The following is a 26,126-nucleotide window of genomic DNA, read 5'->3' on the forward strand; positions in this document are numbered from 1 at the left end:
TCTGCCATTTGGTCTAATTGCTGGGCCAGTGTTAAACCCTGACACCCATGATTGGTCATGGTCATTTTTGGAAAATTTCTGTATCCAACCCTTATTTTTCAAAGGCCCAGTGCATTTCATTTGCATCTCATTCATCTGCTTTGGCTGAGAAGGAAGATTTCAGGAGTCAAATAAATCCTGATGTCCAAATCTTCAGGATGCAATAGATACTTGAATCTGCCATGAACTGGTGGAGAAAGACCAGAAAGCAAGGCACAAAGAATTGAAGCAGAAATTTCAAAGTTTTATTGTATAAATCTACAAAAGGCTTTGCTACAATAGCAAATTGTGTAGCACAATTCTATTGACAGGTTGTAGTGGCTTGGTGTGATCTTGCAGCTCCAACATGACACACTGAGGAATAAACTGCCTGATACAGTCAGATCTTGGGCAAGTGATGTTGGCTTACAAAGACCTTTTGGCTTCAGCCCCTATAACCTGCAGGAATTCAACGTTTTTGCCTTTTGGACAAAGTTATTTGAATTAATAATACCTCTAGTAAAAATAAAAATTCTAAAGCAGTTCTTTCAGAGTCAAATGTAAAATATCCTAAGGAAAAAAAAAAAATCCAGTGGTTGAAATCTGCTAAATTTTCACAGACACAAGACATACACATTCACATCATTCATCCACATCACTCTGCCCCAGGAAAATAAACTATCAGTCCTTCCTGGAGAGCCTGCTACAAGTAAAGCTCCAATCTGCTAGGAGCAATAATTGAAATGAAATCAGTCCAGGAGATTCAGTTCTGCACACTCCAAAAAGCCAGCTGAAAATGTATAAACCTCAGGACCAAATGACCAAGTAGCACAGATAGGTTAATTCATTTAAAAAAGCAGGCAAGCCTATGGAAAAAATAAAATACCTCTTGAGGCAGTCATGTCCCTTGAAAGGGACTGTGGAAAGTAAGCACCTCAAACTCTAACATCATTTTGACCTCAAGATAGTGTCTGAAGTTTGCTTTTATAAGGTTTTATCTCATTTTCCAGTCCTGGACATTTTTGCTGAGCGTTGTTGGAATGCACATGAGGTCCCATTGGCTTAGTTCAAATGCAACAAACCACCAGAAAAATTAATCCAGGTGGATTGGGTTGCTCCTGACACACACACACACACACACTCATACCCAGGACAGTTGGCTCTGGAAGAGAGAGGAACCAACTGGACCTCTTCAAGCTGAGATGTGAGGACCAAAATTGTCTTGTTCAGCTCACTTGAGCTCTTCTCTTTTGCACTCCCTGGGTCTGGATGGAAGAAGCCACCCCAAAGCCAGCACAAGAACCCCAAGTTCTTGTGGTAACTCTGGTCCAAGCAGATCCAGGAGGAGCTTGCTGTCTCACAAGACTCTTTCTGGTCCAGTTGTGCAGGCTCAAGCAGTTCAGACAAGCATCTGGATCATCAGATGCTTCTCCAAACCTCCAGAGCCCTTTTTTGAGGTTTGAAAACTGATACCCGCATGAAATGAGGCTACCCCCAACTCAGGAAAAATGAGTTAAAGCATTGACAGCGTGGAGGGTTCATAGCCTAGGTAGGCTCAGTCATTTGGCAAAGTTAAACAGGAAAGTTTTTTGCTTCTGTTTTGTTTTTACTGAAAATCTAGTGAAGATTTCCCTCCGTGAGTCCCAGTGGCTCCAAACTGCAGAGGCTGCAATCTTCTCACCACTCAGTCCAAGCCCAGCATCCTTGATGTCCCCAAAGCCCAGACTTGGTTCTTCTCTTCTGCCTCTTGGTTTTTTCTTTTTGTTCTTCCATGCTTGGAGTACCTGCACCAGCTCAGAACCTTCTTCATCCTGTTGGAATTGGCTTTCACCTTTCATCTCAGCACCTTGAATGAAGCATTGCACTGCACGGGAGGCTCTTTGGTGCTTGGTTTGCCTTTTATCTTCTTGCAGCACTTGCTTCTCCCCTGGGAAAGCAGGGCTCTTGGAAAAAGAGAAGGAAACTCAGCAACAGCAGCAGGGATTTCTGTAAAACAACAATAAGAAATAAAATTGCAGCATCTCTTCTTAGATATCTGAAGTGGGAGAGTACAGAGGATTTCTCAGGAGATGGAGATAAATTCAGCTCTGACCACTGGGTGTCTACAACCTGGAAGTCCCATAAGATTTTGGGATCTAAGCAGCTGTCAGTGGTCCAGCAGAAAACTAGGCTTGGTGTTCACTGTCCCTAGATCATTAATCTTTGGGACTGGTTCTTGGGTCCCTACATGAAGAAGCTGAAGTCCCACCCATCTGGTGGTCCCAGTTTCTTGCAACCATTGGGGCTGAGCTCTCAAGATCAGCCCAGCTATTTACAGCTGGGTTATTCATGATGTCAGGGAAGTGGGGGGGCTAAGAGAGGCTGACAAGGGTAAAATGAAAGGTAATTAAGGTAATGAAAGGTAATTACCTGTGCCAGTCTTTCCTTCAGACAGTGGATTCCAGCAGTTGGTGGCTGGGTGATCCTGGCAGCAGATCTGATGTTGTAGTTTTGGTTTCAAAGCTTTTGCTCTTTTTTTTTTTTTTTTTTTTCTTCTCTTTTTCTCTTTGGCTTTCCTTCCAAATCCTGAGCACTGTGAAGTGATTCTTTCTCAGAGGAGGATCTGGGTGAGTCACTGTAACCAAGAGGAGATAATGCTTGGAATCCATGGCCAGCTCATCCTCAGCAGTGACACCCACTCCCCCACCACTCATCCCAGGTCATTAATGACAAATGCTCCCCCCCCCCTCTGCAAAAACAACTGCTGTCAAACTATGAACAAGTGAGAGGAAAGCTTTGGCTGTTGCTGTCACCCACTCCCTTCTAGCAAAGCTTCAGAGTAGAGAGGCATCTCCTCTGGGCTGTCCAGGGACCTGTGATGTGGTGTCCTAGTTGGGCTCTCAAGCCCAAAGCTCCCTGGGGCAAGTACTTGGTCTAGGCTATTGAAGAAGCTTCCCAACATCCATCCCATAATCCCATATCAATCAGCAAGTGATTGTCATGCTCAGAAACTTTTCCCATTCACTGTCCTTTATTTCCCTTTGGCTGACTTTTCCTTTCCTCTTCCTCCCAACCTTAAACTCTCCCAAAGCTTCACATCCCACTTCAGAATCTTTTAATTTTTTTTTTTTTAATCCCAGTGCAAGGTTCCTACTGGACAGGCTGTGGTTAATTTAAATTTTAAGGGTGCAAAGAGGAGAATATCAGTGTTGTCTTACCTTCAGACTCTTGGAAGGAGTCCCACCAAAGGCTTCCAAGCCACCAGTGCCACTTGTCACTTCTATAGCATCCCAGGGGCACTCCTCTTGCTGCATCTCTTGCAGAGGCGTTGTTTATTTTCTCTGGTGCTGAGTGTAGATGATCTTTCAGATTGTCAGCCTCAAAAACTCTTTGAAGAGGCAAATTTTCTGAATATATCTCAGCAGTTTCATCTCAAAGTCCTACCAGCAGGTGCCAAAGCAAGGGGACTGCTGAGCGTTACTGTCTCAGCTTGGAAAATGTCACAGAGTCCAAGTCTGCCTCCATCCATGGCAAGATGTTGTAGAAAGTGCTTTGTGAACAAGGTTCTGTCCTCAGGTGCTCCAGGACAAGGATGCCAGGCTTTCCAAGACCATTTTGAGTCAGTCTGTGTGAGTAGAAACTCTTTGTTGGGATGCACAGGCTGAAACTGCCCTGGGACACAAAGCTCCTCTCTTCACTTCTTTTTGCTTTTACATGGCAAAAACTCCTCTTGTCTCCACACATCAGCATGGACCAGATTTTGCTGCTCTGGGGATATTTTGCTCTGGATTTAGGGTGTGTTTGTTTGTTTCATTCAAAGTATATGGATTTGTTTTCCTTACCTCCCCCAACCCCCTCAAAATTGCTCTGGTGCCTTCTCTCTCTGCCTTGATAACCTCTCTTCATTGAAAAGCAGCAGACTTTTCTCTGAAAAGAAGCCACTTCAATAAACGAGCTCCCAATTTAATTTGTGAGCAGAATGCACAGTATGAAGTGCAGAGAAAGGATGAAATCTGCCTCTGCACTGCAGTGCCCTTGACTGGAGTGAACAGAAACTAAAAGAAGAAGAAAACCAGTAAGAGCCTCTTGAGAGGAAAACCATTAAAGCAGGTGTTAGGTGCAGGGAAATGAAAAATAATAACTAAATAATAACTAAAACCAATCCAGATTCCTCAAGTTTTTGGTTCCTGAAGTCACAGGATTTCTTAGGGAAAAAAAATAAATATTAAAAAAAAGTTTGTTTAATCCTTTGGAGCAAGTAAGAGGAGATTGCCAGGTGAACAGAAGCCTGGTGGTAAATCAAAAAAAGGGCAAGGTGTCTCTTCAGGGCAGGGACACCTCTTAAGAAGAGGGAGGAGAGAAGGAGGAGAGATCCAGATGGATAGGAACCCTCAGCCAATTGCTGCACTTGAAGTCCTTGGAAGCTGCCAGTGCTAAAGGGCTGCTTCTGAAGTTGGGAATTGTCTTTAGTTTCTTGTGGGGGATGTCATCAAATCGTCCTTTCCCCACAGTGGTGCAAAAAGGGTCTCCAGCACCAGGGTATTGCATGGCTCAGGTGAGGTGGGCAACCACATCCTAAAGTGCCTCTCCCCTGTTGCTTCCCTCCCCCCACAAGCAAAGTGAATTCCTCTGCTATGGGGTGTTGGACTGAGCACACCTCATGTCTCATCTCAGCCAGAACCTCTCTCCAAGGAGAAGCTTCCTAAATTCATCCCATTTTCATGTAACCCAGACTCCTGCCTCCCTTGGACTTACTCATATGACAGTAGCTGGGGGGCTGGGGGGCTCGGGCTGAGTCCCATTGCTTGGCACAGGACTGGCAGTGGTTGAAGGAGGCACGGTCTCCACAGAATCTCCTGATGGAATTTCAGGGGTTCTCTGTGGGCTGGGCTCCTCAGAGTGCTCCATGTTGCCTTGAACTTCCTTCCCTCTTTGGATCAGCTGCTCTAAGGTCTTGGGCAAAGGGTAACTCAGGAAACGTTTGAGTTTGGGCTGGAGGGTGCCTACCACATACTGGATAATTTCCTCCTCATCTGCATCAACATAAAGGGTCTGGTACAAGTCTCTCTTGCGCCAAAGGAACTGGTCCAGGGGTTCCCCTTCTTTCTGGGGCAAATCCAGCTCCCTTTTGATAGCATCCCTAGTGAGAGTCCCCTCACTGTACTGCAGGAACTCCTTCTTGAACTCAACCCAGTTCTTGACAGAGTCCTGCTTGTATTCCCACCACTTTTTAGCTGGGCCATTCATGTGGTTTTGGATCTGAGAGAGCCAGTATTCCTCTGTCCCACCCACCTGCTTCAAGTATTCCTCCAAGTGGCTCAAGAACTCTCGGGGATCCTCAAAGACCTGGGTCTCCACTGGGGAGGCTGGAGCATCCTCTGACACAGAGACCCACTGGTAGGAGTCGTGGCCCTGGGGGATGCTGGGGACCTCTCCAGGAGGAGGGGTCAGAGCATACATTTGGCTCATATCAAGGGCATAGTCATAAATTTCCCCCTCACTTGGCCTTATCTCTGGGCCTCCCACCCCAACAGACACAGTCTGCTTCCCATGGTCCCCGGGGCAATATTTGCCACCCATGGACTCCAGACGGTCAGCCCACTTTTCCAGACGGAAAAAAACCTCCTTCCAAACATTCATCTCTCTCTTAACCCACCTTTCCAGATGGGCAATGGTTTCCTGGCATCTGGCCAGGCAGGCCTTGATGGATTTCTTCCACCTTTGGTTATCAGTTGGGACGTGGTCCTCTAAGTTATTCTCTAACTTTCCCACCGACTTCTGCAAACCTTTCAGCTCCCTTTCCACCTGCTTGGAGACCTCAGTTAGGAGGTGCCTGTGGGTCCTCCTGACATGCTCCAACATTTCTGCCCTGCATTTCCCTATCTGCAGGATCACATTGGGCTTGTTGGCAACTCCACGGTGGCCCTGGAAGGAGTGGATGCCTGCATTGGTGACATTATCCAGCTGCATGGCTCCAACAGTGTGAGTCTCAAACACTGCAAACTCTGGCTTTCTAAACCTTCTAAACCTTAAAAAAAAATCCCAAAACACCACAACACTTCCCAAAAGACACACAGAGACTTCTAAACCCCCCTCAAAGGACTTTTTCAACACAAACACAACCAAAATCAAATATCACCGCAGAGTGAGCTCTTCGGTCCCCGTGGATCCCAGAGAGAGTTGTAGGCAAATTTCTCCCAATCCCTCGCTGGAAATGCTGCTCTCAGCTTCTCCGAGAGAATCAGGATCCTTTGGGAAGAAGGAGAGGAGTTGAGCAAAATGTCCAGCCCCTCACTGGTGCCTGCTACCTGCTTGTCCTGAGCTGAGAATCTCGAAGGGCAGAGAGTCCTCGCTGGAGAAAAACACAGAAGAGATGCAGAAAGATGCTGGAAACTGCTGCTGAAAAAAAAAAAAAATCCCGACGATTTCTCCTCTGGGCAACTTGGCGAGTCAAGGAAATGCTTTCACTAGAGATGCAAAGAGCTGCTTCTCATCCCTGTCTGAACTGCCACTAGTCCAGGCTCTCCCATCTACTTATACCCCGCACAGCTCAACATGTGGGTGGTGCCCAGCCTCCTCTCGCACCCTCAGCTCGGCTTTGATTGGAGCAAAACCGAAACCGGTGGCTGTGGCAACCCAGATCTTGGCAGCATCCCCTTGCTTCCCACCCCCTCGCTCACGCCCCCAGACTCGACGCGAGAAGCATTTGAAAGGTGCTGGAGACAGTTGGGGAGATGGATGAGTAATCGCACCTTCCGCCTTTTATTTTATTTTTTTTTATTATTTTTTTCGGATCGCAGGAAAAAAAAAAAAAAACCACTTATTCATTCCACAACTATTTACTCAGCAAGGTCATCATTAGCATGAGTCCCCTGGCAGGACTCGGAGAGGTTGGAGGGGGGAGGGAAGGTGAGGAGGGATTTATTGTGTCACACCGAGACAGACGCCCACGGACCCCCCCTTTCCCCACTCCGCATCCTTTCCTATGCGCGCACACACGGGGTGAGCTCACTCCTTATGGGGATGCTTGGGGATGGCAGGAAATCAGCAGTTAAAAAAAAAAAAATAAAATAAAAAAAAAAAAGAGGAAGGGGGGGAACACTGCAAGGAACCACTTCGGTACAAACTGGAGCATTCTGGACTTTCTAAGGTGGGGAGCATCCCCAGGGTTTAGTTGCAAGGGACCGACCGCTATCTTGGGAATATTCAATGAGGGAGGGGGGTGACATCCTGGGTTTTTTTGACACCGAATTAAATCCGCCCATTAAAAGCCTGTTCCCTCCTCAGCCTGAATCAGATGTTGAAGCAGTCAGCCAACCCACAAGCGCAGATGAAGCTCAATTTGTTCTTTCCTCTTGACAAAGCAGGAAGAACCAACCATAAAAGGAGCCTCCGGGTCTTACATAAAGGCAGGGATAAAGGATTCCCTAATCCCAGAGAGTTCCCCACCGGAACACCCTCAGGAGAGGTTCTGAGGACATCTGGGGTTTCTCATCTCCTCTCAGTGACTGTGGCCGGAGGCAGGGGGATGCTGATTCATCAATGTCACCTAAAAAAGTATATTTTAAAAAAAGGGATTTCAAGCTTCTTGGCAGAGGGGAAGTGCTTTGCCTCCACGCTTGGGGTGATGGGCAGGGTGCCAGGGAAGCTGAGGATGGATCTCTGCTCCTGTGGCTCCTGGCCATGAATTTCCTGGTGGGATTGAAGCCAGCCTGGTAACAGCAAAATGCAGAGGAGAGAGATGGGCTTTCAGTGAAAGGAGATCTCAGTGGCAAGCGTCTGGTTAAAGCAGGGTTCCCTTGGAGCAAACTGGTGGTGATGAAGCTGAAGGGCATGAGAAACAAGGGTCAGGACTCCTTTTTTTTTTCTTTTTCCAGCAATATCCTTGTCTGTCCCCTGCCAGGTGATGGACAAACTGCTGTATGGCTCTCAGGGTTACTTAGGGCAACACCAAACTGATACAGAGGGAAGGTAGGGTGAATGGGGAAGGGGATAAAAGTCTGAGGGTGTAAATCAGGCTTCCTGACCCAGCAGACCCTCCTGATGCCACTTGATACCACACACATATCATGACAGTGATATGACAAGCACAGAGAGACAAATTTCCTCTGCCTTGCTTTTTTTTCCCACTTTAATTCACCTTTCCTAAGCAAGAGATTTTTGTGCACCTGTATTTGTGTTTAGACAGGGTCAGATGTCAGTAATCTGAGGGTTTGGGGGAGCTCTGGAGTGTTTTTTTTTTTTTTGCTGTGGTCTTTATACCTTAGAGAGCTCACCTACTTTAAATCTGTCTTATCAGTAGGAGATCACAGGAACAGGGAGAGACTCTTATTGATGTAAATGCAAAGTTATTCTCCAGAGAGGTTTTCATCCAAGATTCCCAGAATTCTCCCTTAGGAGATCACCAGTGGATGGGAACAGACTGGATTTAACTTTGCAACCTTTCAACCTCACCTTGCCTCATCAAATGCCAGAATTTGGGATGAAGTGGCTGTAAAACCTACTCCACCCCATCCATACCTTCCCATCCTCTTTCCTTTTCCCTTAGTTTTCAGAGTGTGGGGGTACATCAGGGCTTTGCATGGAACTGAGGTCTTGTCCTGGGATCTCGGGATAATGAAGGCTGGAAGGAACAGATCTCAGGAGGTTTTTAGCTCAAATCTACTTGGTCAGATGAGGTGATTCAGCTTTCAGATATTCAAAACCTCCAGGGACAGGGAAGCCACAATTCTCTTTGGGCAACCTGCTCTACTGTGTGCCTGTCCTCAGAGGAAAAACCTTTTTTTCTCACAGCCAGGCAGTGTAGCTGGTTTTAAGTCACACTCAATATCTCTTATCCCCTCAGTAGCCACCTCTGTCACCTGGCTTGATAACCTCACTACAGATTAAGGGGATTGCTGTTACATCCCCCCAAAACCATCACTTCTCCAGGATGGAAAAACCCTGGTCCCACACCAGGCAAGTGCTGGAGCCCTGACCATCCCAATGGTCTGTGCCAAACTCATTTACAGTTGATTTAATTAAACTAAAGGACCTCAACCTCATGGCAGCACCTAGATATGGTCTGATACATCCTGAGTAGAGGAGGATAAGCACTTCCATTGATCTCCTGCCTGTGTTGATGCTCCCACAATCCAGGATACCATTTTTGCTGCCAGAATACACTGTTGGATGATATTCAGCATGTCTGTTCCTCCAGCCACCTCAGGTCCATTCTTGAGCTCCAGTCAGTCAGTTCCTGCCAAGGATTTATTCTTCCCAGCCCCAGCATTTGTCTGTCTTGAGTATCATAGGATTTCTCCTGGCTCTTTCCCCTGCTATATCCAGGTCACTAGGTTTACCTCCTCTTGTAACCTTTCCACTGAGCTCTTCCTTTAGTCTGTGTGCTCTATTCTTTTTTCTATTTTTTTTCTTTCTTTCTTTTTTCTCTTTCTTTTTTTTTTTCTTTCTTTTTTTTCTTTTATTTTTTTTCTTTTGTGGAGGTGGTGAGGGAGCTGAGGAGGAACCGGGGTTTTCTTCTGGACCTGCTGGGGAATGATTTGCTGATTAAAGCAGTGATTTTCATTGTATTTCTAATTAAAGTAAGGTGCGTGGGTAGAGGAGGAGGAGAGAGGGGAGCCGGAAGGGAAGGGAGGAGGGAGATGGGGAGTTCTGGGAGCTGAAGGAGAAAAGGAATTTAAAGCAAATGATTTCCGGGCACAGAGAGACAGATTGGGTACAGAAGGAGAAAAGTCATGGACTGGGGCAAGCTGGGGAGGAGGCTTGCAGAGCCACAGCAGCTTTTATCCCAAGGTTTGACAAAGAGACAGCCAGATTAATGTTGGAATTAGATTCCTGGCCTCAGGGGAGCTGGCAATGGGGTGGAGAGAGGAGACTGGAGGATTTGTGGTCCTCTGGGTGAGCAGAGATGTGTAAGGCAAGAGAGGGGCAAGAGGAGGAGGAAGGGAGGTGGGGAGTGGGGATGAGGGAGGGAGAAAAAGGATGCTCAGTAAGCAGGAGCAGTTTCCTCCAAACCAGCTGAGCAGAAGAAAGAAAGAGACAGAGAACAACCAAAAACTGCACCCCATGGCTCAGTAGGATGGTGTCAAAGTGGGTTGTGATCCTAGAACTTCCTGAAGAGCTTTAAACCACGTTGGAGAGCCCAAAAAAAGACCTCCTTGTGGGGAGGAGGACTTGATGAAAGTCAGAGCCAGCACAGGCACCTTCCCCAGTGTTGTCACAACTGTTTTGCTGGGGACATTCTGCACCCAAAGCCTGGTGGCACCCACCCCTTGCAGCTGGGCAGGATGTGGGGTTTTGCTGCACCCCACCACAGAGCAGACTTGAAGGGGTTTGGGAATGAGTTTGTTGGTTTTTTTTTTTTGGCTGCCAAACCTTTGTCACCTCATCTGGCCGAGCATTTTCTCAGATCTACCTTGTGGCAAGACATCTTCTGGGGGATGTGTCTGAGCTCTCAGCCAGATGAACCTGGTGGGTGAGTGAGAAGGGGGAGATTCCAGGGCTTGGGAAGGTTTCTGGTGCAGCTTTTAAGTGTCTTCTGCATAGCAAAGCTCTGCTGGATGCTTTATTACTCTGCTGCAATACCAGAGTCCCTCTGTGATGTGCATGGAGTTCCCTCTCTGAATCCCTGTCTAGAGGACCCTGTCTGTCACCAAGGACTGTTTGAAGTGCCTAAAGTTGGAACTCTGAAGGTCAGGATTAATCCCATACTCTTGCAGGAACTATTATTTTTTTCTACTGGTGAACCAGGGTTTTTCTGTGCTACCCTGTATTTGCTGTACTAGAATTTTCCCTTTCACTTCCAGAATTGTTTCTTCCTTCTACAAGAAAAAAAAAAAATAAAAGAAAGAAACCCCAAACCAAACACAATCCCTCCACCTCCGTGCCCTTTCAGTCGCTACAGGTTCCCAGACAAAGCTGGCCAAGCATTTGTTTAGTAACAAATAAATCAAGAGGGGAATAAAATGAAGTGAAACCAAAGTGCTGCACTTTTAAATTTATTTCTTAAAAGAAAAAAAAAAAAAAAAAAAAGGAAAAGAATAACACAGTTAATTTACACCATATGTTTCTATTCATCCATCTCCAGCAGTGGAACAATTTATTGAAGCTGGTACTCAGTACCCAGAGTTTGGCATTCAGAACAGGGTTGGCATCAGTGGCTGCATTGTCCCTGGTCACCCAGGGTCCTCCAGGGCTGGGGCCACATCTCATGTGCTGGGAGGGTAGGAAAACAAGCAAAATACTGAGGGCAGCCCACTAACAATATTAACAATAATAATAATTATTATTATCCTTATTAGTGCTGCTCCTTCTGTTCTCTCTTTTTTTTCTTTTCATCTAAAAAGATGGAGAAGATGAAGAGCTTGGTTTTCAAGCTAAAAGTATCTTCTCTTTTTTTGATGTTTTCTCTTTTTAATGGGATGTTTATTGGTTTTGTTGGCTCGCTAGGCAGAGGAAATGTTAATGAGTGCCTCCTTCTTCTGCTTTCACCCCCACAAGCCTGCCTGAATTTAAATCAAGAAACTCCAAGGTGAGAGCATTTTCCCTGGCAAGGACCTGAACTTTGGTGTTGGTTGTTATGACTCTCATGAGGCCAACACAACCAGAAAGGCATCTCCAGATTTATTTCCCAAAAGGTAATAGTTTGAAACTGTAAGAGGGTAGATTGAGGAAGAAATTATTCAATGTGAGAGTGCTGAGACATTGGAACAGGTTTCCCAGAGAATCTGTGGCTGCCTCATCCCTGGAAGTGTTCAAGGCCAGGTTGGATGGGGCTTGGAGCAACCTGGTCTAATGGGAGATGTCTTTGCCCATGGCAGGGGTTTTGGAACTGGATGATCTTTAAGGTCCTTTCTAACCCAAGCAATTCCACGATTCTTTGAAATGAACTTTATTTTTCTCCTGTGCACCTGGTCTATAAAATTTCAGCTGCATTTGTGCCACATGGCTGAGAGTTGACCCTGACCCAGGTTTGGCCACACATTTGACTCTTCACCCACCTCCCTCCCCCTTTTTGGTGCTCCTCGAAGTGTTTTAGTAAAACTTTCTGAATTTAGTGGGGTTTTTTTACTCCTTCTCAGCAGGAAGCACTGCAAATCACAGGTCTGCTAAATAAGGAAAAGAGGTGGGGTGGCTGTGAAGCTCATAGCCCAGGTTCATCTCCCAGCACTTCTGGGTTGATGGAGTCCCACCAGTCCAGGAGAGTTCCTGGTGCTCCTCACCATCCGCCAGGAGGATGAGTCCATGACATTCCAAGGATTCTCTCTGGTCCACAGAACCCACTCTTGAAACCTTGGCTCTGCTTTAGCATCTCTGTCTGAGTTTCACACCCCTATGGCAGTGTGATCTGAGGTCCTCTGGTGATGGAGGAGCATAAGGAGATCACAGCCACACAGGGAAAATAGGACATGGGTTTTTTGGGGGGCAGCTTGTCAGGCTGCCAAACCACATCCTTGGTCATGTGATGAGCCAGAGGAAACTCTGCAGATTTATTTCTTCTTTTTAAACACTAACAGCCATTCCCATGACGAGGAGAGAGAGGTCCAGATAACCCCATAGCTCACCTTCTCACAGACATCATGATGTTCCCATAGGAAAAACTGTGCTGAGCTTCTCCTTCACTTCCTCAACACCTGTAGGGTGTCAGGGTTTAACACTGGCCCAGCAATTAAACCAATTAAACCAAATACCAGATGCTCTCTATTAATGCCCCTTCCCTCCCTTATAAAGAAAGGAGAGAGAATAAAGGAGAGAGACTGGTGGGTTGGAAACTAAACTACACAGCTTTCATGAAACAGGAATGAGAAATAGGAAAAATGACTAAATCTATACAAATATACAGGAAAATGGATCCCAGGTTCCTCCCCCCTTTCCCACAATAACTCTCCCATCCCCACCCAGGCTGCAGGGCAGCCCTGGGAAAGTCCAGGCTGGACTCCTGGGGTCAGCAGCAGTGGGGAGCTGGAGGCAGGAACACAGATTCAGGCTGGCATGGATCAGGAGCACAGGCAGAGGAAGGGATGGAATCCTCCCAGGATGCCCAAGCAAAGAGGGAGAGGGGAAGAAGGGGAAGCAGGAAGGGCTTTGACCCTGGGGATCCCTCCTGAATTTCTCCTGAGGATGAGGTGGATGGGATGGAATCCTCTGTTTGGTCAACTCTGGCCATTTCTCTTGTCTGTTCCTCCCCAAAGGAGGGCTGCAGGTGGGACCTCTTGACTCCTTTTCTCCTTCCAGAGGGCAAAATGTTCCTTAGAGCTGAGCAGTGGCCTTGGTTCTGCACCCCATTCTCCAGCTGGAACTCTAAACATCGAGGTGGATCAGTCCCAGCAGCAGACACTGCCTGAGAAACTTGCTGTTCATTTCAGCAAGTGCAGCTCCTTCCAAGAGACTCAGCTGAAAGCAAAAGTCCAAGACAGAAAATCTCCTTTATCCTGGCCCAAACCAGTAGGGATTCTTTTTTTCTGGACCAGGGCATGGGGAAAAGGCATTAATGGGGGTGGGAGCCTGGTTTTCTATCACTGAAGCTAAACTGGCTCATGGGAAGATTTCCAAGTTGCAGTCTCCCTGCTACAGGCTGAAGGGAGCAGGAAGCAATGGGAAATTCCTCTGACCACAACAGGAATTGCTGTAATCCTTGCTGGAATTGCTAGCAGCCAATCCCAGCCTCACGAATCATCTACCACAACCTCTTTTCTGCATCACATCACACATTTCTACCCCTCCTATCGGTGGCAACAGCTTTGTCCTCTTGAGGGGAAATCCTCAGGAGCTGAAAGCTACAGAATGCTCAAAGGAGACCCAAATTTGCACATGGCATGGCAGATATCCTCCAAGAGATGCAACAGAAGCCAGGCTTGTTTGGACACCACCCTGGTGGCTTCGTTCTCAAATCCCCCATTAATTTCCATCAGGCTGGTTCCCCTCACCTGGGTCAGAGATCTTTTAATAGAGACCCACTAAGCAGACTTTTTTTATTATTTTTATTTTTTTTCCCTGTTTTCAGGCCTAGATCTCTTCATCTGCAGATGTACATTGTTCAGTCTTTTATTCATCAAAAAATCCTCCTCTCTGCCTGAACCATGGATCAGTTACCACCTTTCTGAGTAGCTTTTTCTCTCTTCAGGAACTCATAAACCCCCCTAAGTGTTTTATTCCCTCTTATTCAGACTGAAATCCCAAATATTTTGCAAACCTGCCTACCCCAGCCTGGCAAGGATTTGGTCAGGGAGGTGTTTTTGGACAACATCCTAGGCAGATTGAAATCCCTCCTCTTAATTTGGCACTAAGACCCAGATCTCCTCAGTGCTGGGACATTCCTCAAGGCAAAGGAAATATTAAATAAAATTATTTCAACTCATTCTGTTGACATCTTTATTTTTCACTTGTTCCCTGTAATACCTGGGCAGGGATTTCCTTGCCTATGGAACATGAACACCCTCCTTTGATGGTGGGTCACAGGGTGCTCTGTCACTCTATGAATAAAAATAAATTTGGCCACAAGCTGGGCCACCACTCCCCTGGTTTTGGCCATCATGTCACCCAGGGGTTCCCTGATTTACCTTTTTCCAGCTTTTTTTTTTTTTTTATATTTCCTTTTGCTGCTCCTTCTTCTAAGCTATTTCTCTTATTTTCTTCTCTCCTTGGCACTGTTACTAACAAGGGATTTCCCTTCAGTGTTCTTGCTTCCCACTGCTGATCCCTGGGAAGCCACAGGGAGCCAGGGCTCAGGAAAACAACAGAGCAGCTTCCACACTTGGTGATGGGGAATCTACATCACTAAGAACACAAAAAGTGATGTTAGGTCACTCCTGAAGGGAAAGGAACCTCAATCAGTGCATCCTCAGCCCAGTCTAATTCAACCAGCTTTTTTTTTTATTATTTTTAATTCTTCTTCTTCTTCTTCCCATCATTTAAGTCCCTGTAAATGAGAGATGGGTAATTAGGGCCAGCAGGGAAGCTCAGTGGCAATGGAGGAACATGAGCAGCAAGAAGCAGGCTGTGCTAATTTCTTCTTTCCAAATGTATGAGGCCCCAGGCATCACTAAAAGACAGAGGAAAACAGGGCCAGGAGGAGCTGGGGAATAAACTGCTGTGTAAAGCTCTTTAAGAGCATTCTCCTAACCCAAAAAGCAGCCAAACAGAATGGGTTGGTGGTCTCAGGTCACCATCTCAGGTGATCAGGTTTATAGGAGCAAAGAACTGCAGAGGTTTCTGCACTGAGAAATATGTGGATTGGGGGCATGTTAAAAAAATAAAAATAAAAAATGGGGGTTTTAGGTGGAGGTGAGTGTGTAGGTTCTATTTGAAGCTTAAAACCCAAAAGGTTAATGGGGCAGGGGCTGCAGGTCCCAGATGATGTGTGGGGCAGCATGTGGGAGACAAGAAAAAGGAAGGAGGAACCTTTAAAGGACAGAGGATTAAGAAGCATTTTCCAGTCTTTTCCTTGCTTGTGTCTCTGCACATGATTGTGGGAATTTTGACAGTGTCCCTTCTAGTGGGTGTTGTCTAACAGGAGGGATGCTGCAAGCTGGAAAAAGGACTGCTGAGAAGGAAGCATCAGTCTGTTGAACATTAGGAAGGGAAAAACTTGGGGAGGTGGGGAAGAAAAAACAGGGAAAAAGCTAAAATCAGAGGCTGAAAATGTAACCAGGGTTATTTATGCCTAAGGACTGAAGAATATTTTTTTTTTAATGTCCCCCAGACATGACCTGGGGAGAGATGGTCCTGCTGTAGGGTTACAGGGATGGGATGAGCAGCATTTCCCTGGATCCCTGATTACAGTGGAGAGGATGCTGGGAGGGCAGTGGCAGTTTATTCCCAGCACAATAGGATTTAGCTTTCCATGGGGTCCTCACAGGAATGTTGCAACAGAAAGAGGGAAGGATTTGGGGGGGGGAGATGCAGGAGCATCCCTGCCAGTGTTTCTCTGCTGGTCACTGCTGTTTCTCCCCACTTGATACACCTGGTGGGCTCCCTGCTGATCTTTTGGGAGAAATCCCATCCCACACTGTTGGGGGAGGACGTGGCAGCCTGGATTTCCCACCTCACATCCCTCCCCCACCCCCCCCATTTTCTGCTTTTCAGCAGCCGGGGTTGGCTGCAGGGAGGAAGGGGAGGGAAAGGCAGCAGCTCCGGATTAATGGGTTCCTTAAGGAAAAGCCCTAAGGAAACACCCATCACCACAGCTCCCTGAAGAGACCTTGGAATGAGACACCCAGGTGGGTGGGTGTGTGGGGGAAAAGGGCTGAGTGGGAGCAGGGAGAGGGGCAGAGAAAAAAAAGATGAGGAGCATCCTTGCCAGAGAATGGATCTGCTGCAGGCTCCTGCCTTTCCCCCACCTGCTTGTAAATGGGAGAGAGTCTGCTGGGGAGTTAGGGAGGGGTGAAAATGGGCCAGGATTTCTAATGCTGTGGTTACAGGTCCCAAAATGTGCTGCTTACCTTGGTTGCAGACATCTTTCCTCCTCCTGAGGCTCTGCAGCAGGGAGGAGGAGAGGATGCTTGCTGTGCTCAGAGCCTGGAAGTTTCCTTGTAGTGGTGTTTGTGCTTGTGGAGTTTGTGAAAGAGGGGGAAACCCTGAGATTTGCAGTGTTATTGACTAATAACAACATGCAGACACCCCCCACTTCCTCTCTACCTCTCTAAAATCTTTCAGCTCCATCCCCAAGTTTTCCACGTGATGGATTTTGCTAGGTCGAGTCAGAACCTCATCAGGGTACCCCTATGTTTCTGTCAGATTCATAGAATAATTTGGGTTGGAAGGGACCTCTAAAAGTCCTCTAGTCCAACCCCCCTGCAGTAAGGACACCCACAACCAGATGAGGTTGCTCAGAGCTTCCTCAAGCCTCACCTTGAATATTTCCAGGGATGAGGCCTCATTACTTCCATAGGCAACTTACTCCATTTTTCCTCTGCCCTCATGGTAAGGAATTTTTTCCTCACCTCCAATCTAAATCTACTTTAATTTCAAACCATTGCCCCTCATCCTATCACTCCAGGCCCTTACAAACAGTCCCTCTCCATCCTTCCTGAAGGTCCCTTTCAGATACTGGAAGGTCACTATCAGGTCTTCTCTTCTCCAGGCTGGAAAACCTCAGCTCCCTCAGGTTGTCTTCATAGGAGAGGTGTTCCAGATCCCTGATCATTTTCATAGAAGTCATGGAGGATGCTGGTTGAACATCATCCCCCAGACAAAGCTTTGTTTCCAGACACAGAGAGGATTAAAAATAAATTCATCACCTAACAAGGAGGTTGAGGTTGTCCAGAAGAGACATGGGGCAGGATGCCCTTTCCAGGAGTGGTGGAAAACCACGTTCACAACATCTTTCTTTTTTTTTCATTTGGCCATGAATGGGGAATTCTTTACGTCTGAAATCTCCCAACCTCCACACAGCTAATTAGCCCAGCATCTTCTCCAAGAGCTTTGCCATTTTGGATAAGTGATCAAACATCAAGTCATAGAATCATAGAATTGGCTGGGTTGGAAGGGACCTCAGAGATCATCGAGTCCAACCCTTGAACCACTGTTGCGGTTGCTAGACCATGGCACTGAGTGCCACATCCAGGCTCTTTTGAAATATCTCCAGGGCTGGAGAAGCCACTACTTCCCTGGGCAGCCCATTCCAATGTCTGATCACCCTCTCTGTAAAGAAATTCTTTCTAATCTCCAACCTAAACCTCCCCTGGCACAACTTGAGACCCTGCCCTCTTGTCTTGCTGAGAGTTGCCTGGAAAAAGAGACCAACCCCCCCTTGGCTCCAACCTCCTTTCAGGGAGTTGTAGAGAGTGATGAGGTCTCCCCTGAGCCTCCTCTTCTCCAGCCTCAACACCCCCAGCTCCCTCAGTCTCTCTTCATAGGATATTTGCTTAAGTCCCTTTACCAGCCTGGTTGCCCTCCTTTGGACCTGCTCCAGGACCTCAGTCTCCTTCCTGAACTGAGGGGCCCAGAACTGGACACAGGACTCAAGCTGTGGCCTCACCAGGGCTGAATACAGGGGCAGAATCCCTTCCCTGGACCTGCTGGCCACACTGTTCCTGAGCCAGGCCAGGATGCCATTGGCCTTCTTGACTACCTGGGCACACTGCTGGCTCATGTTCAGCTTCCTGTCAATCCAGACTCCAAGGTCTCTTTCTGCCTGGCTGCTCTCAGACCAAGGTGTAGCTCAGAATATATCCCCCAGGCCATACATCTCACTTCTTACAGGAAAATTCTCACCATCTCCTTGCTTCTGCCACACACAAACTATAGAGATTCCTTATTCAAGCCCTCTCCTGCCCCAAGTGTTTTCTCAGGTGTTCACAAGGATCCAGACCAAGAAGTGAACTTAAATCCCATCATCCAGCCTGGCCACATTTTTTCACTCTTTAATTTCTTTACTCAGCCCCACAACCAGAGGTTTTCCAACTGGGAACTCTTAGGGCTGGATGAGTTTCCAATGTGCCCTGGTAAACTGCAGAGGAGACCATGGAGGCTCCAAAACAACCACCCAAGAGCTGCCAAATAGGGTCTTAACTTGATGTCTGAAAATAACACCTTCCTTCCCTTCACTCTGGGACAAAATGACCAGCACAGAACTTTTTCCTTCTTTTTTCCTCATCTCCTCCCTGCAAATATTTGTGGAGTTTGCCTATAAAATTTAGAACAGCTAAAATTATCTCAGTTTCTTTTGTTCTTCTTTTTTTTTTTTTTTTTTTTTTCCTGGTTCTTTCATTCTAAGCAGCTGGAATACCTTCCTTAGACAATCTTTAAAAACAAAAGAAAACAAAAGCTCTACTCCAAATGCCCAATAGCTTCACGTGGCTGCAGTTCAGCTTGATTTAGAAACACTGATGAAATAAATGATGTGAAAAATATGAAAAGACCCATTTTTCCAGCTTTCACCCACAGGAAACAGAAGATTAATACTACCTAAATCCACCAAAGTCATCCCTTTGTGGATTATAGATCTACTTGAACAGTAAGGGCTGAAAATCAGTGAAATATACTGATTTTTTTGGCTTGATAGCAGGAGGTAGGAGCCTGTGTTTTGGGATGTTCCTCCCAGCTGTCCACATGTTCATCATAAAAATATCTGGCCCGTTTTTGTTGACCTCTCAGCTTTGTAAATTCCCTACCAAACTCTTTGGGGAGGAAAAAATTCTTTCCCAGCATCATCTTTGGCATCTGCCTCATCCCTCTGCCTGACAGCATGAATCACCAGAGTTAAGTAACAAACCCATTTATACATCAAGATGCCATCACTGTCCAAGCCATCATACTTATGTTTTCTCAATGTGAAGCAAATTACTGTGGATTCTGTTTGTTCTCATCTTATTCCCCTTACTTTGCTCCTTAATTTTCCTCCCATTAACTTCTGGATGTTTTGCAAAGCAGAGAAAAACTTCAGATAGGAGTGTTGGGATGTTAGGCAGAATCTGAAAATATCTCCCAACCCTTCTAGAAGGGTTGTTTACTACTAATTTTATGAATTTCTGGGAAACCTCTCAGGGAAATTCACCAAACCTTGCTTAGCAAGAACAAGGGGATTGCTAATGATGTGGCACACCACCTGCTCTCTGTATTATTATTATTTTTTTACAAATATACCTACACCCCCACAGACATTTTAATACACCTGTTATTTTTACAAAGGTTTTCTTGGTACTGTTTGGATTTTTGCTTTGTTTTTTTCTTTTTTTTTTGGTGTTGTTCTGCTGCCTTAGTACCCGTTTTACTGCTCTGCTCTATTGACAGTTATTAAGAAAGTGATTTCCAAATGGTTTATCCTTCTGGAAATGAAGTTTTGATGGGCTGAAGTGGCAGTGGGCGATCCATCTTGAACAACAAGAGTTTGTGGAGGCAGAGCAGGAGCTGCAAATGTTATTAAGCCTGGGAAAAAAAGCCACAGGACTCTGTGCTGAGCAGAATTGCAGGATTGCAATATGCAATAATTGACACAAAACTCATTTAGGTTGTGATTTGTGTCTCCCAGGGCTTTGCTCTAAGAAAAAAACCTCAAATTAGGTGTTCTATTGCTGTCTGCTCCATGCAGGACATAATCAACGAGATCTCCAGCAGGGATGGGGAAAGTGATTTTCCCCCTGGACTCAGCACCTTGAATCTTGTGCTCAGTTTTGGACCCCTCACTACAAGGACATTGAGGGGCTGGAGAGTATCCAGAGAAGGGAAAAAGAGCTGGAAAAAGGTCTGTAGAAGAAATATGACCATGAAGAGATGAAGGATTTGGGATTTTTTAGTCTAGAGAAAAGGAGATTGAGGGGAGAAGTTGTTTCTCTCCCCAAATAACATGGAAAAAGGTTGGAGTTGAGGCTCTTGGTTTCTTTTCCCAAGAAAAAAGTGAAACAAGTAGAAATCACCTTAGAATCATAGAATCATAGAATCGACTGGGTTGGAAGGGACCTCAGAGATCATCAAGTCCAATCCTTGATCCACTACAGCTGCAGTTCCCAGCCCATGGCACTGAGTGCCACATCCAGTGTCGTTTTAAATATCTCCAGGGATGGAGAATCCACTACTTCCCTGGGCAGCCCATTCCAATGTCTGATCTCCCTCTCTGTAAAGAAATTCTTCCTAATATCCAACCTAAACCTTCCCTGGCACAACTTGAGACCGTGCCCTCTTGTCTTGTTGAAAGTCGTCTGGGAAAAGAGACCAACCCTCCCCTGGCTCCAACCTCCTTCCAGGGAGTTGTAGAGAGTGATGAGGTCTCCCCTGAGTCTCCTCTTCTTTAGGCTGAACACCCCCAGCTCCCTCAGCCCTTCCTCACAGGAATTCTGCTGGATCCCTTCACAGCCTCCTTGCTCTTCTCTGGACCTGCTCCAGCACCTCAATCTCCTTCCTGAGCTGAGGGGCCCAGAACTGGACACAGGACTCAAGCTGTGGCCTCACCAGCCCTGAGTACAGGGGCAGAATCCCTTCCCTGGACCTGCTGGCCACGCTGTTCCTGATCCAGGCCAGGATGCCAATGGCCTTCTTGGCCACCTGGGCACACTGCTGGCTCATGTTCAGCTTCCTGTCAATCCAGACTCCAAGGTCCCTTTCTGCCACTCTGTGCCCAGCCTGGAGCTCCCCATGGGGTTGTTGTGGCCAAAGTGCAGGACCCGGCACTTGGCCTTCTTGAACCTCATCCTGTTGGAATCAGCTGAACTCTCCAATCTGTCCAGGTCCCTCTGCAGAGCCCTCCTGCCTTAAATTGTTCCAGGGAGAGGTTTCTAATGGATTTTAGGAACTTTTTCTTTCCTAAAACAGTTGTCAGGCACTGGACCAGGTTGTGCAGAGCAGTAGTGGAGTCACCATTCCTGGAGGGATTTAAAAGATGTGTCGACATAATCCTTAGGGATGTGGTTTAGAGGTGGACTTGGCAGTGCTGGGGTGGTTTTGTTGCTCTTCAAGGTCTTTTCCAACCCAGCCATAAAGCTTGGAATGTTCTGCCTCAAAAACCTTCCTTTGCCTGATGGAAAAATGAGATTTGGATGAACAGAAACTTCTGCTTTCCCAGGTTACTCTGGAGGAAATCAATCTCTGATGTCTCTCTCTTTGTAAAAGAGACTCAATACAGAAAACACTAAAATTCAGTTTTTCCAGCAAAGAGTGATCCAGACTTAGGGAGAAATTAAATACCAGGTCTGGGCGGTTTTGGTTTGGGTTGTTTTTTGGTTTGATTTTTTTTTTTTCTAGGATGGGGTGGTGGTGTGGGGTTTTTTTGTTGGTTTTTTTTCTGTTGTTGTGGGTTGTTTGGGATTTTAGTGTTGGGGTTTTTTTCTTTTTTTTTTTTTTTTTTTTTTCTTTTTTATGGTTTTTTTTGTTCTTTTCTTTTTTTCTGCTATGTGTCCCTGGCAAGTGGACATTTCACCACAGGGCAATGAAATTTCACCCTGACCCAGAGAATTCTTTTAGGCAGCAGCAGGACCAAAGCCTCCATCTCTACCTCCTTCAGGCCTGGGGATATTTCATGTGAGAACCACAGTGTTGTAATTCATAGCCTTGTGTTTCCCAAGACCCACATTTAAAATGAAAATTATAATTTTTTTTAAGCTCTAGTGACACATCTCCCCCTCCAAAGGATGGGTTAACAACCTCAGCATCTTGGAGAAATCAGATATAGAGAGGAAGGCACAGTTTGGCAGCCCGACTTTGTTATCTTGGGTTTCAAAGCTGCATTTATTTCTACAAAAAAACAATTTAGTTTTCTCAGGCCCCATATTCCACCCTCTTTAGCACATCCCCTCCCAGCCATTGCAGTAGGTAGCAAGCACCCTTTGTGCTGTTATCTCATTTTTTTCCCTAACATCTTAAAGTGCCATCAAAGATGAGGTTTGCCAACATAGTTTGTTGCCTCCTGGAGCCTTACATTGCTGTTGAGTGGTTTGTAGACAGTTTTTTTTATTTATTTTTTATTCAACCAGTCCATTTTTGCTAATGGGTTCACTTGGGGGGCTGTTGAGCTGCAGGGGAAAATGAAGGCAAGCAACCTTCCTACTGGGAGACCTTTGCAAACCTCATGGAACCTTTTTCAGAACCAGGATACTTGGGTTCTTAATGAGATCGTTTTCAGAAAAGCCTGGAAAAAAAAAAAATAAGAGAGAAAGAAGAGAAAATAGTGACAGCAAAATAGAGATAATCTCTAAAAACCAGAAGCCTGCTCAGTGTAATGAGACAGAAAATTTCCAAGGAGCTTAAAGGAGGAATATGTGCTTTATTTGACACATCAGAGCCAAATTAGTAGCTGAAAAGCAATAGTATCCCAATCCTGCAGTTGTCTGTCACTGCCCTGGTGCAGATAACAGGATTAAAAGTGGAGATATAGGACAAAATGCCATCAGTGACTTCGGATGCTGCCAGAAAGCCTGAAATGGAAAAAAAAAAAAAGATATATGAGAAATCTGATTTGCTGAGTTGGGTGGAAAGGTGACCTCTGTACCCACAGCTGGTTCCTGCATTGAGTCTCGTTGGGTTTTTTTTTGAAGTGCAGTCAGGAAGGGGAAAAGACCACACAGGGGCTCACCAAGAGCAACTCCTGGAATCCCATCATAGCCAGGGATGTGTCAGGGTTTAACACTGGCCCAGCAATTAAACCAAATGCCCAGATGTTCCCTGTTAATGCCCTTCTCATTTCTGATAAGAAAAGGAGAGAGAATAAGGGAGAGAGACTGATGGGTTGGAAACTAAACTACACAGCTTTAATGAAACAGGAATGAGAAATAGGAAAAATGACTAAATCTATACAAATATCCAGGAAAATGGATCCCAGGTTCCTCCCCCCTCTCCCCCAATAACTCTCCCATCCCCACCCAGGCTGCAGGGCAGCCCTGGGAAAGTCCAGGCTGGACTCCTGGGGTCAGCAGCAGTGGGGAGCTGGAGGCAGGAACACACAGATTCAGGCTGACATGGATCAGGAGCACAGGCAGAGGAAGGGATGGAATCCTCCCAGGATGCCCAAGCAAAGAGGGAGAGGGGAAGAAGGGGAAGCAGGAAGGGCTTTGACCCTGGTGATGCCTCCAATTTCTCCTGAGGATGAGGTGGATGGGATGGAATCCTCTGTTTGGTCACTTCTGGCCATTTCTCTTGTCTGTTCCTCCCCAAAGAAGGGCTGCAGGTGGGACCTCTTGACTCCTTTTCTCCTTCCAGAGGGCAAAATGTTCCTCAGAGCTGAGCAGTGGCCTTGGTTCTGCACCCCATTCTCCAGCTGGAACTCTAAACATGGAGTGGGATCAGTCCCAGCAGCAGACACTGCCTGAGAAACTTGCTGTTCATTTCAGCAAGTGCAGCTCCTTCCAAGAGACTCAGCTGAAAGCAAAAGTCCAAGACAGAAAATCACCTTTATCCTGGCCCATACCAGGATAGGTTGGAAGCTTAAACTTTCCCTCATTGAAGAGAAAGAACTTCAGGCTTTAATTCTGGCTCATTCAGCTCCAATATCTGGAGCTCCATAGGCAAGTGAGAAAAGTGGAAGGAGGAATGAAGATGGAATGGTTTCTCTGGCTGCCTTGTGGGGAGGTCACAGCTGCATCTTTTAGAAGCTGCTGCTTTTTTGCCTGTAGCTATGGACACCTCTTCCCTAGGACCCAGATGTCCATCTCAGTACTGCACTATGGAAATGCAGATATTTGGGAAAACTCCAACATTTTAACCACTGTCATGAAAGAGAGACAGACATCTCCCATCATCTCCTAATAGAAAAATACCCTGTCCCTGTGACACTTCCCTCAATGACATTGTCCCCATTTCCATCTCTACCCCCAATTCTGAAACTTTATAACAAATGCTCTTGTTCTTCAAATTTTCCATATGAGACATTAAACTGGAATTTTGTCTTTTTCCTTCTGATGGCTTTGCTCAGAGACTTTCAGTTGTGATGTTTCACCATCTGAACAAGCAATCTTCCTGACATATCAGCTTCTCAGGTTTCTAATTTCACTGCAATGTGGCACTTCCTTCAAGGCTTGGTTGGGTTTTTTTTTTATCAGATCATTCACTTCATCATTTCCACCAGCACTGCTAGAATTTGCAGTGGGAATTTTGTAGCTAGCTGAAATTTGAGTATTTCAAGGCAAATAGCACAGTTCCCATGTTGGGATCATTCCTTCCTCTCTGAGGGAAGCTGGTGAGAAGCAGAACTTTGGTTTCAGCTGTCGCTTTCGTTGACAAGGAGAAAGCTGATGGAAGAAAAATGGGACAGCTGGAAAAGTAGATTTAAATCACAGGTAATCCAGGCTTCCACACAAGCTGACCTGGAAGGTCTCCTTTTCCTAGGGAGAAAACTGCATTAGAAAGGGTGTGGTTAGTAGGTCAAGAGAGGTTCTCCTCCCCCTCTATTCTGCATTGGTGAGGCCGCACCTGGAGTATTGTGTCCAGTTCTGGGCCCCTCAGTTCAAGAAGGACAGGGAAGTGCTTGAAAGAGTCCAGCGCAGAGCTACTAAGATGATTAAGGGAGTGGAACATCTCCCTTATGAGGAAAGGCTGAGGGAGCTGGGTCTCTTTAGTTTGGAGAAAAGGAGACTGAGGGGTGACCTCATCAATGTTTTCAAATATGTAAGGAGTGAGTGTCAGGGAGATGGACTTAGGCTCTTCTCAGTGGTGACCAGTGATAGGACAAGGGGTAATGGGTGTAAATTGGAGCATAGGAGGTTCAAGTTGAATATTAGAAAAAAACTTTTTACTGTAAGGATGACAGAGCCCTGGAACAGGCTGCCCAGGGGGGTCGTGGAGTCTCCTTCACTGGAGACATTCAAAACCCGTCTGGACACGTTCCTATGTGATGTACTCTAGGTGGCCCTGCTCTGGCAGGGGGGGTTGGACTAGATGATCTTTCGAGGTCCCTTCCAACCCCTAGAATTCTGTGATTCTGTGATTCTTGTCATCTATCCACAATGATGTGGGCTCTGATCCTGCTGATGTGGGCTCTGCTGGTGTTAGGAGTGAAAAAAAAAAAAAAATATAGCCTTAAAAATTATTCCTATTTATCCAGCACATCCACTCTCATCCATAGATGTTTGATAGCTGTTGAATTTCTTGTTCTCTGATAGTTGATGTTTAGGACAGGTGTATAAATATAGCTTTAAGGATTGGTGATGGATCCAGAGAGATGTTCTAGAGAGGTTCCTTCCAACTTCTTGAATATGGCACAAGGGGAGTGGACTTTAGCTGCTATGAAGCATCTTCCTGTGCCATTTTGAGAGACAGAGAACTGGGTTAGATCATAGAATCATCAAATGCTTTGGGTTGGAAGGGATTCAAAGACCTTCTGGTTCCCATGGGTGGGAACACCTGCCAATCCATCAACACTTCCAGGGATGGGGCAACCACAACTTCCTTGGGCAACCCGTTCCAGTGTCTCAACAGCCTCAAATTAAAGAATTTCTTCCTGATGGGTCATGAAAAAAGCCTACAGTCCTCTGGAGTAGGAGCTGTGAGACAACTGGGTGAGCCTGAGGTATCTCAGATAGGTCTGAATGTGTATTTTTAGGCACCTCAGGTGGAATTCTTGGGGTGGGATTGTATTTGAGAGGACAGGCATGGTTCAGTTGCCTGGAGGAGAACTGGTAGGTCAAGCTGTACCCAAAAGCCAAAGGTTTTAGAGGTTTTCCTACTCTGGTTGCTTTCTTTGCAGTGGCACTACTTATGGTTAGCAG

The 26,126-nt window shown here is 46.2% G+C and overlaps 1 protein-coding gene across 1 annotated transcript; it reads right to left on the reverse strand.

Annotated features, from left to right (window-relative positions):
- Window positions 1-265: 265 nt before the first annotated feature.
- Window positions 266-6,506, reverse strand: ARC (activity regulated cytoskeleton associated protein). Its single transcript, XM_030468784.1, has 3 exons — window positions 3,216-6,506; window positions 2,428-2,632; window positions 266-2,004 (listed from the first exon to the last, which is right to left on the reverse strand). The coding sequence occupies exon 1, from the start codon at window positions 5,965-5,967 to the stop codon at window positions 4,753-4,755; it is 1,215 nt and encodes a 404-aa protein (XP_030324644.1). The 5' UTR covers window positions 5,968-6,506; the 3' UTR covers window positions 266-2,004; window positions 2,428-2,632; window positions 3,216-4,752.
- Between the last annotated feature and the right edge of the window lie 19,620 nt (window positions 6,507-26,126).

The sequence above is a fragment of the Calypte anna genome, unplaced genomic scaffold, assembly GCF_003957555.1.
Source record: "Calypte anna isolate BGI_N300 unplaced genomic scaffold, bCalAnn1_v1.p scaffold_79_arrow_ctg1, whole genome shotgun sequence".
In the NCBI taxonomy this organism is placed as follows: Eukaryota; Metazoa; Chordata; class Aves; order Apodiformes; family Trochilidae; genus Calypte; species Calypte anna.

Bases quoted from the DNA above. Each gene is read 5' to 3' on its own strand.
- ARC (XM_030468784.1), bottom strand. From the start codon at position 5,967: ATGCAGCTGGATAATGTCACCAATGCAGGCATCCACTCCTTCCAGGGC.